Source organism: Dermacentor andersoni, chromosome 10, assembly GCF_023375885.2.
Source record: "Dermacentor andersoni chromosome 10, qqDerAnde1_hic_scaffold, whole genome shotgun sequence".
Classification (NCBI taxonomy): domain Eukaryota; kingdom Metazoa; phylum Arthropoda; class Arachnida; order Ixodida; family Ixodidae; genus Dermacentor; species Dermacentor andersoni.
The window spans coordinates 65219390-65233896 of NC_092823.1; the positions used below are offsets into that span (position 1 = coordinate 65219390).

Here is a 14507-nt window from a genome sequence, read left to right on the forward strand (position 1 = left end):
AAAGCATAAGAGCGCATCCTCGTGCACGGCCAACATAAGGGAACCACGAAACATCTAAGCGGCAGGCGCTATCAAATATTTGTGATGCACCGGCATCGTTCTCGCGCATTTCAAGTCTAGTAGGCTTCAAATTACCATATGCCTACGCTAGCCTTCCTGCATGAGGCCAATGGCGCTGCTCAACACAGCGATCACAGCGGTTGGTGAACTAGCACGATACATATGAAAGCTGTGCGCTTCGGCATGTCCTTTTTGGCCTGTATACAGCCATAATATATGAGAGGGATCGCATAGAAAGAATGCGAAGCCTCTTCTTGAGGACAAAATTTCTGTAATAAAAACATAACAAACTGTAATAAAATTTCTGTAACCGAAAAAACAAATTCGGTTATCATCCTCTTCCTCGAAAAAGCAAGAGAAAACGGGCTAACGCCGCAATACTACCTCGCATAGTGACGCCGCACAGCGTTTATGAATTTATAACCGCTGATGCTGTATGCTTGGACCATGCGGTATATAGAACGAAGCTATCTGTAATCCAGCACCTACCACTGCTTAGGACGCTCGCGCAGTTCGTAAACAGCCCCTTTGCTGCACAAGCTTAATTCAGACTGTAAGGCATGCTGCTATTACTTGCCAAGACTATTTTATTCAGGGGCGCAAACCTCATCTATCGAACCAAGTAGTCACGCAATGTAACCTGCAGCGAACGGTTTGAACGCTTGTCAAAGCATAACATCGCAGCTCCTATCGTAGCAGAATGGTACCCACGCTGTTACGACCGTCGATTATGTTTCATGGCTTCTAAACCGCAGCTTAGAAATAGAGGATAATACTGCAATAAGGTCACATTAGTGATTGGAACATTCAGAAATACACAACTTATCTCCGAGGCTGATTGTAGGCTCAAATATGCGCGCGCACATCGCGCAGCGTGTTCCGTCCACGCCAACGCCAGCAAAAATTCCGGCCATGACGCCTTAAACCACTTCAGCACGTCTCACAGAACCGTTTACAACGTAGAAGACGCACGTCATACTAAACAGACCGCGCGACCGCGAAAAAAAACGCCAGAACCTACCGCCGAGCGTATAACTGCCATGCAAAAGACCGCTTTCACCCAAGCCAGTATGGCGCTGCTCATAGGCGGCGCCACTGCGTTCACAATATGGCGGCGCCTACGAAAAAACGGTCTATAGCGCAGCCAAAGATGCGCCTCAGACGCATGTTGCTGTAAAACATGGTGGCCGCAAGCTTTCACTGCAGCTCTCGCACTTTAGTCGTCGACTAAAGGTTCACAACTTCTGCTGCTGATCACGAGGTAGTGGGTTCGATTCATGGCCGCGGCAGCCTCATTCCTGTGGATGGCAGAATGCAGAAATTCAGGTAGAGATAATACCAAAGAACCGTCGCGGTCAAAATTTATCCGGTGCCTTCTACTACGGCGTTCCTCATAGCCAGGTTGTTGCTTTGGGACGTTACAAATCAATCAATCGCAATTCATATTGACACGCGTGTCACGCGTATTGGTACACGTGTCAATTGCTGAAATTTGGGCGAGTTTGTGAGACTGCAAACTTGACTTGAAGCACAAACAAACCCACACACTAGAGGAGGGGAAAGGAACACCAGACAGGACGAGCGCTTCCCCCCGCGGAGTCGCTAGAGCCATAATTCCACTCAAAAATGGCGCCCAAACACAGCAATAAAAGTAAGCATCTTAAAGCAAACATCTCGCAGAAAAAATAGCTGCGAGGTTTCTAAACAAAGACCTTAACAAAATTTGTCAATATGCTTAAATTAGTACCTCCTTTAAAGGAGGCGATGCTTTGCGTCGTCGCAACCGACTGCAGCGACACCGGTGACGATTACTCGAAACGCCAGTTTTTGTTGGGATGTGAAGTGAGGCCGATCGTGCTGGGCCAAGATGTTTTCTGGTTCGAAGCGCGAAGGCCTGGCTCAAATGGAGGTAATGCATCGGCCGCTTTTCTCAAAATAATTGCGTGTGGTTAAAGTTCTTGTATATGGCAACGTGGAGGTAACGAAAGACAATTCGTGGCAGGTTCTTTTGACCCGGCACCGCTAAGCCTAAAGTGGACGAGTTGTCATTTACTACACGGTCGCAATAATTTCAGTGAAAAGAATCTTGGCAGCTCAGTGTCTGCTGCCGCGTGTTCCCCGTTCGGAAACGTTACGAACCATAAATCGCGAGAGAAACGGGTGTCGATAAGTATTCGTTATTCGTCATCGGTTGCTGATGTAGCTGCGAAATAGGTTACGCTGAAAGTGGCCGTCTCTTAGCTGACCGTCGCATTGTCGCGGTCGGCCGCAGCAACTGCTCCGAGCGCAGCGGATTAACCTTTCTCTGGTTGTGTCGTGCAGGGGTACATTCCGGACAGGGTGAAAAACGCCGAGAAGCGCCTCGAACAAAATGTCTACGACGTGGAAGCCTGGAGCATTCTGCTTAGGGACGCACAGGTGAGAGCCGCTGCTTTTGTTACGCTTCGGGGCTAGCCAGATACGTGTATACACGTGTCACATCTCACGCACGTTCTGTGCGTGAGATCTCGCCAAGTGTGGATAAGCGCGTGCTGTGAATCGTGCGACGTCCGAGCTTGCTTACGAAGCCCACTTTTAACACTGGTGCATCGATAACGGCGTGCTGAAAATACGTTCTACTTAGTCTACCGCTTCGTGCTAGCTGAGTTTGCGGAAACAAAAGTTGGTCAGCCTTGTTTGAAATAGGAGTGCCTGGTTATATTCAGCGATTGCAGAAATGATCTAGCAGATTGTTTTTTTATCCCCCCTTAAATGTCTTGTGACTACTTGCACCAAGGCACTGCATGGCCGATTTGTGGGGTCTGTTCTCGCTGCAGCTTCTCGTGCATTCTGGTAGACATAAGTGCATTGATAGTGCACACACATTTTTCAGCACTCAGTTTCGCCAAGAAGCAAAATGTAGAGACGGTGTGGTTTTCTTTCAGAAATGAACCGTGAAGTATGCTCAGTGACGTTCTGGTATTAGTCTCGCTCCACTGAAAAAAAAATTCCGTTCCACTGCCCCGGAACTAAAATAAAATGATATGGAACGGTTCATAACAGTTTTTGTTTGCATCCAAACAATAAAAACAGAGTACGTATTTTTCTCAATAAGGGAATTGGGAATCCCGAGATCATGCTCGGTGCCTTGAGTCAAGACACGGAGCATGATCTCAGAAGCAGGATGTCAGCAAGTGTACTTCTCGAAATGCGGGAATGCTGTTCTGATAAAACGAACCTAAATGAACATAAACAGTAAAACTTCGGTAACAAAGCGTGTACTCATAGAAAACGAAATAAGCTCTTCAGCGTGCAAACCCTGGGTTTTTCTGCCATGCCGATCTGCTAATGCGTCGAGCGGCAGGCTTTGATTAGTGGAGCACTATCTCTGCCTGAGATACACTCTAATGCTGACTTTCCCCTTGAACTGAAAATCGATAAAAGATATTTCGGTTTTACTCTGAAACAAAACAATAAATAGTGTTTCGGTTACGTTTTTGCTCGGATCAAAAATATCATTGTTTCTTTTTTTTTTTGTTCCATTTCGTCACACTGGTTTAAAAGGCAGCAAAAATGCTTTGAAGATCCACGTGGGCACACCAGCGCGGTTCGTCTGCTTGCAGACAGTGCGGATAAATTGAGCAGACATTTTTGTTGTGCTCGTAAATATGCAAGAGTCTGTGAAGTATAGTAGGCTCGTTTCTTGTGTTCGGTATTCAGCATGAAAGGGCTAGAGCAGGTAATACATGCATTGACGTATTGCTTCCGTGTCTTGTTATCAGGGCATGACACTGATTTTGCCATTGTGGAGAAGGAGACGGGAGGTTAACCACAGAAAACCTGATTGGCTATCCCGTACTAGGGAAATAGAAAAGGGATTTTAAAAAAAGGAACTGTTTAAGACTGGATGTTTCACATAGTCCGTGCCACAGTCAGTGTCAAACAATGACGCCTTGTCACAGTGTCCTGTAATCCTCTCTCTTCCGAGTAACATGCACCATCTTTAAAGCTGCTCGTGCTGGTGATGTCCATCTGCAGTTGGTGACATCTCGAGAATTTAATCACAAACTCTCTGCACACGAAACTACACTAGATTTGCCATTGGTACTTCCAGCTTCCAATACCTAGCAAATAGAAAGCAACAGTAAATGTGAAAATAAAACTAAAATCACCGAACATGCTGGAACTAACTACAATTTATTATGGAAGCAGGACCAACATACCCTAACATAACAGCCTCCTGGAGAGTGTGAAAAACACTGGCCCAACTCACTACTTTGGTAGTGAGTTGGGCCCGTTGTGATGTCGTGGAAGTGAGCAAACTTTACTACCTGGTGCCTCTGCACTAATTCCCACTGTTTTACTATGGTGTATCTCCTGCTGCAGCCTTAAAGAGCAACTCCGATGATTTTTCAATGTCCACTGATCTTCATAAAATTTTCTATATATGTTCTCCTTTACAGTCTGATTTTCTGTGCCAAACAATATGGCTGTAAGTCATTTAGTTTTCCTGAAAATGAATTTTAAAGATTGGTTGCGTTCCTGACTCACGGCTTATTACTGGCCACCCTGTGCTTGTGATGTCAGAGACTACACTGTTGCTGAAATCGTCACTGAAAGCACCGCTATCTAGTTCGTAAAATTTGTGAAAGCTCCCTGTGTTGTCAGGAGACATCATCAGCTTCACTTCTTTGGCATTACTGCCACATGTAGTGTGTGTTTAGCACGCATTGTTTGTGTTTACATTATGGTAGTGTAAGATCTGACGTCATCGACTCATCGTGACGTCGCACAGAAGCAGCTACCAGTTCTGGTTTCGGTATATCGTTTGTTGGTTATTTAAGATTATCAATGAATTTCTAAGCAAACTGAACCACCGTACCAGTGACAGTACTGTCAATTTCATTTGAAAATGACAGTATCCTAATGCGGTTAAACAAATGCCGGAGTTGCCCTTTAAGCTGTGACTGACATTTGGCCGACACAATTCTACGTGGCATCTGCTCTGTAAGGCGTCAAGACCGACCTTAAAGACTTAGTTCTCAAATGTGACCCTTGGAAGTCATTTCTGAAGGGTGGTGGAAAATGCAGCCTGACTTTCCGATCAGTAATCTGTTGGCTCTCTGCTTAGTTGCATAAGCTCTAATGCTTCAGGAAAGAGTGCACACACTTTTAGTTTTTGATGGCAAGTGGGACAGCTGTTTAAGAAACTGTACACGGGTTATCTAGACTACTTCATAGTAGCACCGAGTGTGACATCAGCTGTTCAGTCAGCTCAGTGGCAAATGGCTGCTGAAAACAGTGTTGGAGCTGCGGTAGTGTCATTGTGAGTACAGCTGTCTTAAAAAAAAAGGCGTTTGTACTTAGATGTAGGTGCGGCCTAAAGTATACAGACTGGAATATTTATTACATTTTTTTAAGCTTTATGTGAAGAGCCTCAAAACCCTACAAGAAATACTGGCAAGCCTGAGAGCATCCTAAATAATTTACTATCATAGATTTTCTACAAATGGTGTCAGTTTTGTCTTACAGAAGGCGTATGTCTTGGGTAGGTGTTGTTGGTATGTTGTTGACAATGTGAAGCTTCCGTTGGCTACGAAATAATCACCCTCGTGTACTTCATTAGCTCTTTCAGAGCTTAACATGGAGACATAAGTGAGGCACTTTTACCTTGTGCAACAGTTGGTAACGTATCCAGCGCTGCGGCTATGACTCTCTGCTGCGCAGCAAAAGGCCGCAGGTGCGATTCCCGGCCACAGCGGGCACATTTCAATAGTTGCAGTCTGCAGAAACACCTGTGTGCTTAGCATTAGGTGCACATTAAAGAAGTCACAATTTGAGGAAAGATTCCACTGTGTCATCTCTTATAGCCTGTGTTGCTTTGGAATGAGAACAACCTTGCTACTCTACCATAGATGTTCTACTTGCATTTTTCAATGTTGAAAGCAAGGGGTTCCAGAAGTACGTCTGGCAGCAATGACTGTTGGTTGCAGCTAAGATCTGGGCAGGTGGCAGGCAAAGATTCATACAAAAGGTCCGTTGTATGAAGTGCTTTGCAAGCCATGTAACCAGCGGTAGCAACGTGTTACACGACCAAGATTTGCAAAGTGCTTCAAATACGTGAAGTGTGAGCCATTCTTGTGGATCTAGCAACTCTCTCGAGTTACTCTTATTAAAGTTTTTGTCTGAAATTGTATCTGACTGCTTCTAGACCAAACTGCAGGACAGCAACATTGCGTGCCTGGAGCTGCAGTTGTAACTAACCTCATTTACCGCAAGGGTTGCGGGATTATGCTTCATCTTCATACGTGGTCAGCAATGCTGCGGATCCTGTGCACGTAGTGCAAGTCATACAATTTCTGCTCGACGCATTTTGCACAGCAGTTCTTAATCTGTGATGCTTTCTATGGAATAACTGCCTCGCATACTACAGCTGCAATTTGTTGATGTAACGTTATGTCCAATCATGCATTATTTGTGCACCTTTGTGTTTCGAGCATGTGACGTTGCAAGGGCAAGCGGTGCGCTGTGGCTGCTTCTCGCAGAAGTGTGTCGTTCCAGTTGCCAGGTGGTAAATTGGTTCGGATCTGTGATGCCTTCCATGTAATGAACACATAGCTTTTTTTGTGACGTAAATGTCTGAAACTTGAATCTTGCATCGAATTACATGGCACATTCTTGTGTTTCTTTCTTGTGGCACTCTGTTGCACGAATGCAAAATAATGCTTAGTTCACATTGGGGCATTTGGCGTCTGCAATGACTGCAACTCTTCTGCCACAGAAATGTCGCATCGTTTACGTTGCTTGCCCACCCCACCCACCCTGCTGTCAGAGCTCTCAAGATATACCATAGGGAAAAAAACGAGTGGGCAATACTTGTACTACCAGCGCCATCTGCGAGTATGCGCTAAAATAAACACATGCACGAGGTATCCTCCATGTTCCCGTATGCCCCATGCTTTCTGTGCTTGCGTGGAGTTCCCATGCATCTTTTTTGCGTCAGTCATGAAGTTAAGCCTCGAGGAAGAAGCAGTAATTCTGAGCCTCCTGGAAAGCACTTTTTTGACTATGCATCAAGAGCACAAAAGGCATTTGTCAAAGAACAGACGTCAGCGGTGGTGATGGATCTGGCCTACTCTACAAGACTTCTGACTCGTGTTCTGATTGGTCCACGGTGAGGGATTCTGGCAGCAGCAATGGCTATTTCGGCGATTCTGTGCTGCTCAAGATGCCGGATGCCCCAGTGTGAATGTGCCTTAAGAGAAGTCTCTCATTGCTGGCTATGTATGTAATCACATATAGCGATGAAATTGCCATGGCCCTGAGTGGCCGTTAAGCAGCATATGAAACAGCAACAGTTAGACAGCTGTGTGAGAAGCTAATGGCGAGTAGTCAAGAACATCTAACCTACCGCAGAATTGTACCACAGTGACATCAATGACTGCATCGTCGCATTTATACCTCTTGGCTTCGTTTGCTTGTTTGATCTTGCATAATGCTGGCGACAGCACAGACTGCAAGTTCTTGCTACAACTATGGACATTATATAAGGGCTTAAATAATTGAAGAAACAGGATTTGTGGTGTACTCAAGTTCACAGGGATGCAGTCTGCAGCCGTTAGCATTGTAGAATTGAAAATGCAAACTTACAAAGCTTTTAGAATAGGCATATTTTCCAGCTGAAGCTAACACTCTTGTTTAAGTCCGAAACCATAATTATTTTCTTCCTGGTATCCACAGATGTGTGTGTGCAGATAAATGAAATGTAGTTTATTCTTTTTCCTTTGTACCGTGGTTTGGAATCTTGCTAATCCTTCCGAGTTGAAAGGGACGCAGAAAACAGATTTATGCTTAAGTGCTTGCCCAAGTTTGAACCCTGTGCCAGCATTGCAGAGGCTTTTAGGCCCATTTAAGCACATTATTATTTATATAAATGCATGTTGGAGAAAGGCCTGTTCTACCTCCCACACTCCCAGTAATGTGTGGTTACTGTCATTTGTGAATGAGTTAAGTCTTGTTATTTACTACACTACATGGTACTGGAGTGATAGATGGCTTCAGCTTGGCTTGGTCATGTTAAACTGGCCTGGTTAGCCAGCGTCACCAGAGCTGTAGGCAGGCGTGGAAACGCTTGAGCCCGACTGCTTGTGAAGCCAAAGTTGCTGCTTGCATGTAAACGAGTGGTTTTTCATCCTCCTTTAACAAACGAGGGCACCTCTGGTTATATTCAGAAAGCAGAAGTTGTTACTAAGAGCAAAAAATGCATTTAAATGTAGTTACCCGCGCATGTAAACCAACTTAGATGACTTCTCCTGAGCGCATGCAGGAGGGCGGCGTTGATACGGCATGTACAGATTCAGAATTCAGGCTACATGTACTACATTGACATACTAAGTAGTCCTTAGGCTTTTGGTTACAGTGTTTCAAACAGACTGATTTTATACAAGCTTTACCGCACCACTGCTTGTGCACAGCACGTTGGCAGTAGAATAACCTTCGGACTGAAGGGGTACTATGGTAGGAGGCAGACTGTGTTTGTATCATGTCAAACACCTTTAGTGCTTGAAATCAGAAGGCAGGGAGCTGAAGATAAGATGGTTCTACAACAGGAGTGTCCCTAGTGATGCAAAACTGACGGTAAACTTACTATTGATAGCGTCAAAAAGACTATCGATAGTGTTGCTATTGATAGTATTATGTTTTGCTACAAAGCTACCATTGGTATAGCAAAAATCTGTTGACACTGTGCTACTTTTGATAATACTAAGATAGATTGCTTTTAACAATGCTATTGATATATTGGGATACGTGACTGGTGATATTAGCAAAATTTTGCTGCTATAACTGACCACCAATGTTAGATACAGGGAATCGTCGTGAAGTTCATGTTACAGTATTTACATGCGGCATGAGTGATCTTACATTATCAATAGTGAATTATCTATAGTGTGCAATCAGTGGTACTGTTTGTAGTTTTGCACTTTTGATGGTTTGCTATTGATTCAACTGTCGAGAATATTCATGGCACTTCCGATAGTTTTGCATCACTAGTGCGCCCCCCCCCCCACACCTATACAGTTCCCTAGCAGACACCCGCAATGGCATTGTTGTCGGTGTTGCCTTGAACACGAGCACATAAAAAAAACGTTCTCCTTTCATCATGGAGTCAGTAGGGCCACTTTGCATTGGTCTATTCACTTTCTGGCATAGTGGCATGGCACCATCTAGAGTTCCAATTATGTGTCCTCCGTGGATTTTTCTGAGAGCTCCTTGAGATGGCTGGCGCCATAATTTATTGGTTTCTTTTCATTTTTAAATCATCATGCTACAGGTGTTGGCTTTAAGTATGCTTCTTGTAAAAACATAATGGAACATGATTGCAGTTAATTTCATTGACGTCAGTATAAGTGCAAGGGTACCTAACGACCATGTATGCCGATGAAGGCACTTTTTTTGGTCCTGTCTCTGCTGTGTTTTGGGGCGTTATCATGTTAGGATTCTTTTCCTTCAATTCCATTCATTTATCACTCTTTGGAGTGAGCGGTTGATACTGACAACGAAGTCTTGGCATCGAGTCAGACTTTGACAGAGGGCAAAAAAGACTGCAAATAAGAAAAACGTGTTATAAAGCCTCTGGAACATGGCACAGCGGTGTGTGGCAGCGACTTACACATTTCGTCTGCTACATCCATTGTTGAAACTCGCATAAGTGTCCCTGTAATGCAGAATTATTTGCAGATGATACATAAAACTGGATTTGCATGACGGATGTGATTGCGGACGAATCAGTCACTAACATGTGACGGGAATCGGATCACTTTACAGCTAGCATTCACATTGCAGAGGATGATGGCGTGGTTGGATCAGCCCTCGCATGAGCAACGACGATGGAGCAAATGCGGCCAGGCTGAAAATCCGCCGTTTCACGCTTCGTGGCGGACTGAGGGATCGTTGGGGGAATGGGTGACACATAACGTGACACACAATCTGCAAGCTCACATTGCTATTTGCTCCATCGTGTGAGTAGAGCTTAAAGATTCGTGAAGAAACTTTTCCTTTTTTCGTTGAAATGTACAGAACACACTGAGAATAAGGACATTCAATAAAAAGAAGAAAAGAATGTTTTAGGGGAACCTTTTCAGCAGTAGCTTTGCTGCCTGTGGGAAACGCCAGGCAGAACACTGGAAGCCAGCTTCACTTCAAGCAACCTATGGCGTTGCATGCAGCTTGTGCAGGCAGTTCTCGTCGGCTGTGAAACAGAGCTGTTTGTCGCATTTCCCCTACATAAGCTGGGTGATAACAGTGCAGTCGGGAGGGGGGGGGGGGCGGTTGCATTGGTCTTCCTTCTCTTAAAGAGAGTCGTGCTTGCCAGTTCTCCTTCCTCCGTTCCTGCTCTAATACAATGAATGAAGCTTGCTGCCTGTCATTCACTGTTGGCTGCACGCATTTAGCCAGAAACTCTCTACTCAAAACCGAAACACGACGCGAAAGAACACTTTTCTGGCGTGCCAGCTGTAAGCAGCGCCCATCCATAAAGGATCAACACTGTGAAGGTAGCATTAATTTTCAAGATATTCATGTTCTCTTTAGGGTGTCCCACATTTGTGTGGGAACAAAGCAGGTTGGAAGAGAGAAAAGTACATTGTGACATTTCTTGCATTTTCCTAACAACTGTGTTTCTGTTTGTTCTTTCCATCGCTCCATGTGTGTGCCGCCTCCGGACCACGGACTGCACAGAACAAGAAAGTCGAGGAGGCTCGGCCACTCTACGAGAAGATAGTGACGCAGTTCCCGAATGCCGGCCGCTACTGGAAGATTTACATTGAACACGAGGTTTTGTATCTGCCACATTTCTCACTTCTACCTTCAACTTTCCTTTTTTTTCTCTCTCTCTTTCTCTCCTTTTGTTTAAGTTGGCCTTTGCGTCCCCACATCACGTCAAGCCTGCTTCGTCAACACAGCCCTTTGTTGTAACAACCGTGTTTTTCTGCTCTTCCCGCTTTTCCCAAGAGATGTGGACGTGCCGACGCTTGCGACCTTACTTGCTGTGTGCAGTTGGCATTGGCTACGTGAACCCATTTCGTTGTGCATTGTTGACCCTGCTGTAATGTTTAACTGCACTGCCACCAGTTTTGAAGTAATTGCACTGCCGAAGTTGTAACACTCAACAGTGTGCAAGGTTGATAATGCTTGCTGGGCCGCTGGTGACGGTCGTGACGTAGGAGCAGTGACGGCTGGGGCTTTCGGTGAGGTTGGGGGTTGTGCAACTGTCACGTGATCACCAAATGCCACATGCAATGGTGCTGTCACTGTGTCACGCTGATAAGGTTATGTGCTTAGAGATTTGCATATTGGAGATAACAGTACATACGGTCCTAATAGGAGCAAAAAAAGTTCTGCGCTGTTGGTGCTGCCCCAACGCAGGAACTGGAATTCAATTTCTTTAGATAGTGACTATTGTATTTTCTTCAACAGATTACAGATGATGTTGGGCTGAGAACTGCCCCTTTGGGGGACAATTGGCAGCCTGGTCCTTACTTTACTTTACTCTTTTAATTGTATACATGTTTTCAAACCAAATAACAATTGGGCTGCACAAGCAGGGCTAGCAAAAGGAGCCTTGGCAATACGAAGTGGCAAGGGGGTCCACATGTGGGTGTGCCGAGCATGAACCATTTTGACAGCGCCAGTGGTAGTGTGCTTGTCTTCTCTGGATACGGTTATGTGGTCTTGGTACCTATATCTTCAGCACGTAATCTTGCCGATCAGTGATGACTGTTCAGAGTCTGCACAGACTTGCCATTGACAGTGTTGAGCCCTGCGCACAGCAAAAATGTCGCAAGTCGACGCACCCTGTTTGTAGCGGCGTTAAAACTGTTGCCTGTCTCTGTGTTGTTGCCTTGGAATAAGTGGAGTGTAACAAAATGCCGTTGGAGTGCCCGTTGGTCGGTTAGAGAACCCTCACGCAGTCTTCATCGAAGACAAATAAATTTATTTTTTTCGTTTGGCTCTCTCGGGTTGGGACTTGGGGGTCTGTCTTCGTAAGTGTGTCTCTCGTAAACTGTGAGCTCCCCCAAAGAGTGCGAGTTTTTTTTTTTTTCTTTTGGTCTCCAGTTCACTCGCTGTGGTCTCAATTACTGAGTGGCGTCTCACTTGTCTCCTGCACGGTGGCCATCACGCACACACCTCAGACAACACACGTGCTGCCCACACACTGCGCACAACAGTGGCGAGAAAGTAAGGGAAAAAAGAAGGTCCACGCATGCTCTTCTGGGCCAGAGAGTCTGAAAAGAGGTTCTGCGTGGCTCGCCAACTTTCACGCAGTGCAGCGAAGGCTAAGGCTTGTGTCTGCCAATCAGCAGTGAGAACGATTGTGTGCCCGAGTAATGGGAGGAAGAGAGCTCACCTTGTGTGCTCTACTAGTTCTTCTGGGAAGCCTCCATTCAGTTGGCATTGTGCAAAGGGGCTGTATTCTTAAGCGATCACTTTAAAGGATACATTTGCATGATTTCCTGTGACTTGGCACCGGTTGTGTCTGCACGTGACAGGCAGCGTTTCTGGCACTGTACAAAGCTCACTATCGCCGCAGAGCTCCACGAGCACGGTCGGTCATGCTTGGACACGTCCAGCACCAAGGTGCATGAAATCTCACAAGAGTGATCGTATCTCACAAAGTGATCGCTCGAGAATACCGTCTCAGAGGTGGGCGGTGGAGCCAGCCCTCATTCTGGTTCGGAAGAGAGAACCAGAGAAAGGGCCCCACTGTCCTCTTTTCTGGTTGGCTGATGCGAACTGTAGTTTTTGCTGAAGTGCAGGAAGTTGGTGAGACGGGTACTGTTAGGGCTGATTTTATAAGTCGCTGGATGGTTCTTTTGGAGTGCTTGTTGCTGAATGGCCGCAGCGCACACAGCAGTTGTTTCTTGGCCGCATGGTCGAACTCCTGTGTCACTCTTCCTGATGCTTCAAATCTGAGTGGCAAGGATGGCTGTGGCCGCAGACCGCTATCAAACTGCTTGTAACATTTCCTCTGGTCCTCTTCCCATAAACTTTGATGAATAAAAATGAACTGCTCTAATAGTCACCAGCCGGGAGTCGGCTCTGATTTGCAAGCAGTATGGTGCTTTTGACTGAGATGTGTAACTGCTCGTTGAGGTGTATCGATTGCACATTAGAGATGTGCCTAGGGCACACCAAACCTGGCACAGAAATGGTGGCAGTCTGTGCTTTGTTACGTTGGATGATTACAAGACCATTCTGCTGTCTTGCCTGGCATTTCTAGGGCCACAGAGATTTTACCAGAGTATCGAATTCTGTAGCAGTGCATTGTGTGTGATTTGTCGCTGGCAGGCCCGTGCACCTTTAGGATCTTGCATCCCATTGATCTATATGGGAGGTTGCTGTTAATTTAGCTGCGATTCATCCAGAACCTCTTTTGAGTACTCGTTGAGGGAAAAAACACTTAACAGGGCATAGTTGTACCTGCATGTTATGTGGATGCTGAATTGGGTAGGATTGTTCCTACGGCATTGGTTTGAATGTGTGTGTGTACGTGTGTGTGTGTGCCTGCATGTGCGTAAAGAAAGGCGCCGCATTTCGACAGTTAATAAAGACGGCATGATACTGTTGCTTTCATGCGACTGTAAGTTGTTGCCAGTGTTGTGCGAAGTTGGATGCAAGCCTTTTGGCATAGCCCCAGATTCGATTGGACATGTTGGGAGGTTCAGAGATTAGTACAGGAAACATAAGCAGTGCGGCCGCTTTCTTTGAACACGTATGCTGTGCGTATGCTTCGGTTAAAGCATAATTTTCTTGGTTCTGTGACGTTCTGATGGTTGAGCTTGTGTGGTTAAATTTAGTAGCACGTTGAAGAACCTCAGGTGGTTGAATTTAATTTAGAGCCATCCACTGTGCAGTCTCGTACCTGAGCATTGCCGTAAGATAGTGATTGCACAATTAATCAGTTCGTCAATAAAATTAAGGTTCTCCACATTGGTCGCCTGCATTGCATACTGCATTGCGGTATGTTGTTTTTCCTTTTTTTTTTTACAATGTCTCTAATGAGTCTCAAGTGTGAATTAGCATCTGTAAATTTGTGTTGCGCACTCTTTTGTATGACTGTTTGATGCATACTGTGTTAGAGGGAGCTTTCACGATAGTTAGGCAGTGGTTAATTGCTAATTGACACATTGCACTGATAGTGTTCCTTCTGTGTTTATATTTATTTTGCCCAATTGTCACTTATTAACGGTTGAGTAGTTTGGGAAGTGTCGGATGTACCATGAGTGAGAGCATCAGGTAATAAAAATTTATCACGAAGTGGGAATGACAGTGGCGCGTAAGTTCTACGTTTGTGGGTGGCTTCATCCCTCAAGAGAAAAGTTTATAACAGCTGTGTCTTACCAGTACTCGCGTACGGGGCAGAAACCTGGAGGCTTACGAAAAGGGTTCTACTTAAATTGAAGACGACG

At 45.4% G+C, this 14507-nt stretch overlaps 1 protein-coding gene across 3 annotated transcripts in view; it reads left to right on the plus strand.

Moving 5' to 3' along the window:
• Positions 1-1860: 1860 nt before the first annotated feature.
• Positions 1861-14507, plus strand: part of su(f) (cleavage stimulation factor subunit su(f)) — an 83466-nt gene continuing 70819 nt past the window's right edge. For all 3 annotated transcript variants that reach the window (XM_050191129.3, XM_050191131.3, XM_050191130.3), the window contains exons 1-3: positions 1861-1969; positions 2383-2478; positions 10777-10872. In XM_050191129.3, coding sequence (XP_050047086.1) covers positions 1928-1969; positions 2383-2478; positions 10777-10872 — 234 coding nt within the window. In that variant the 5' untranslated portion in view covers positions 1861-1927. The remainder of the gene's footprint in view (positions 1970-2382; positions 2479-10776; positions 10873-14507) is intronic.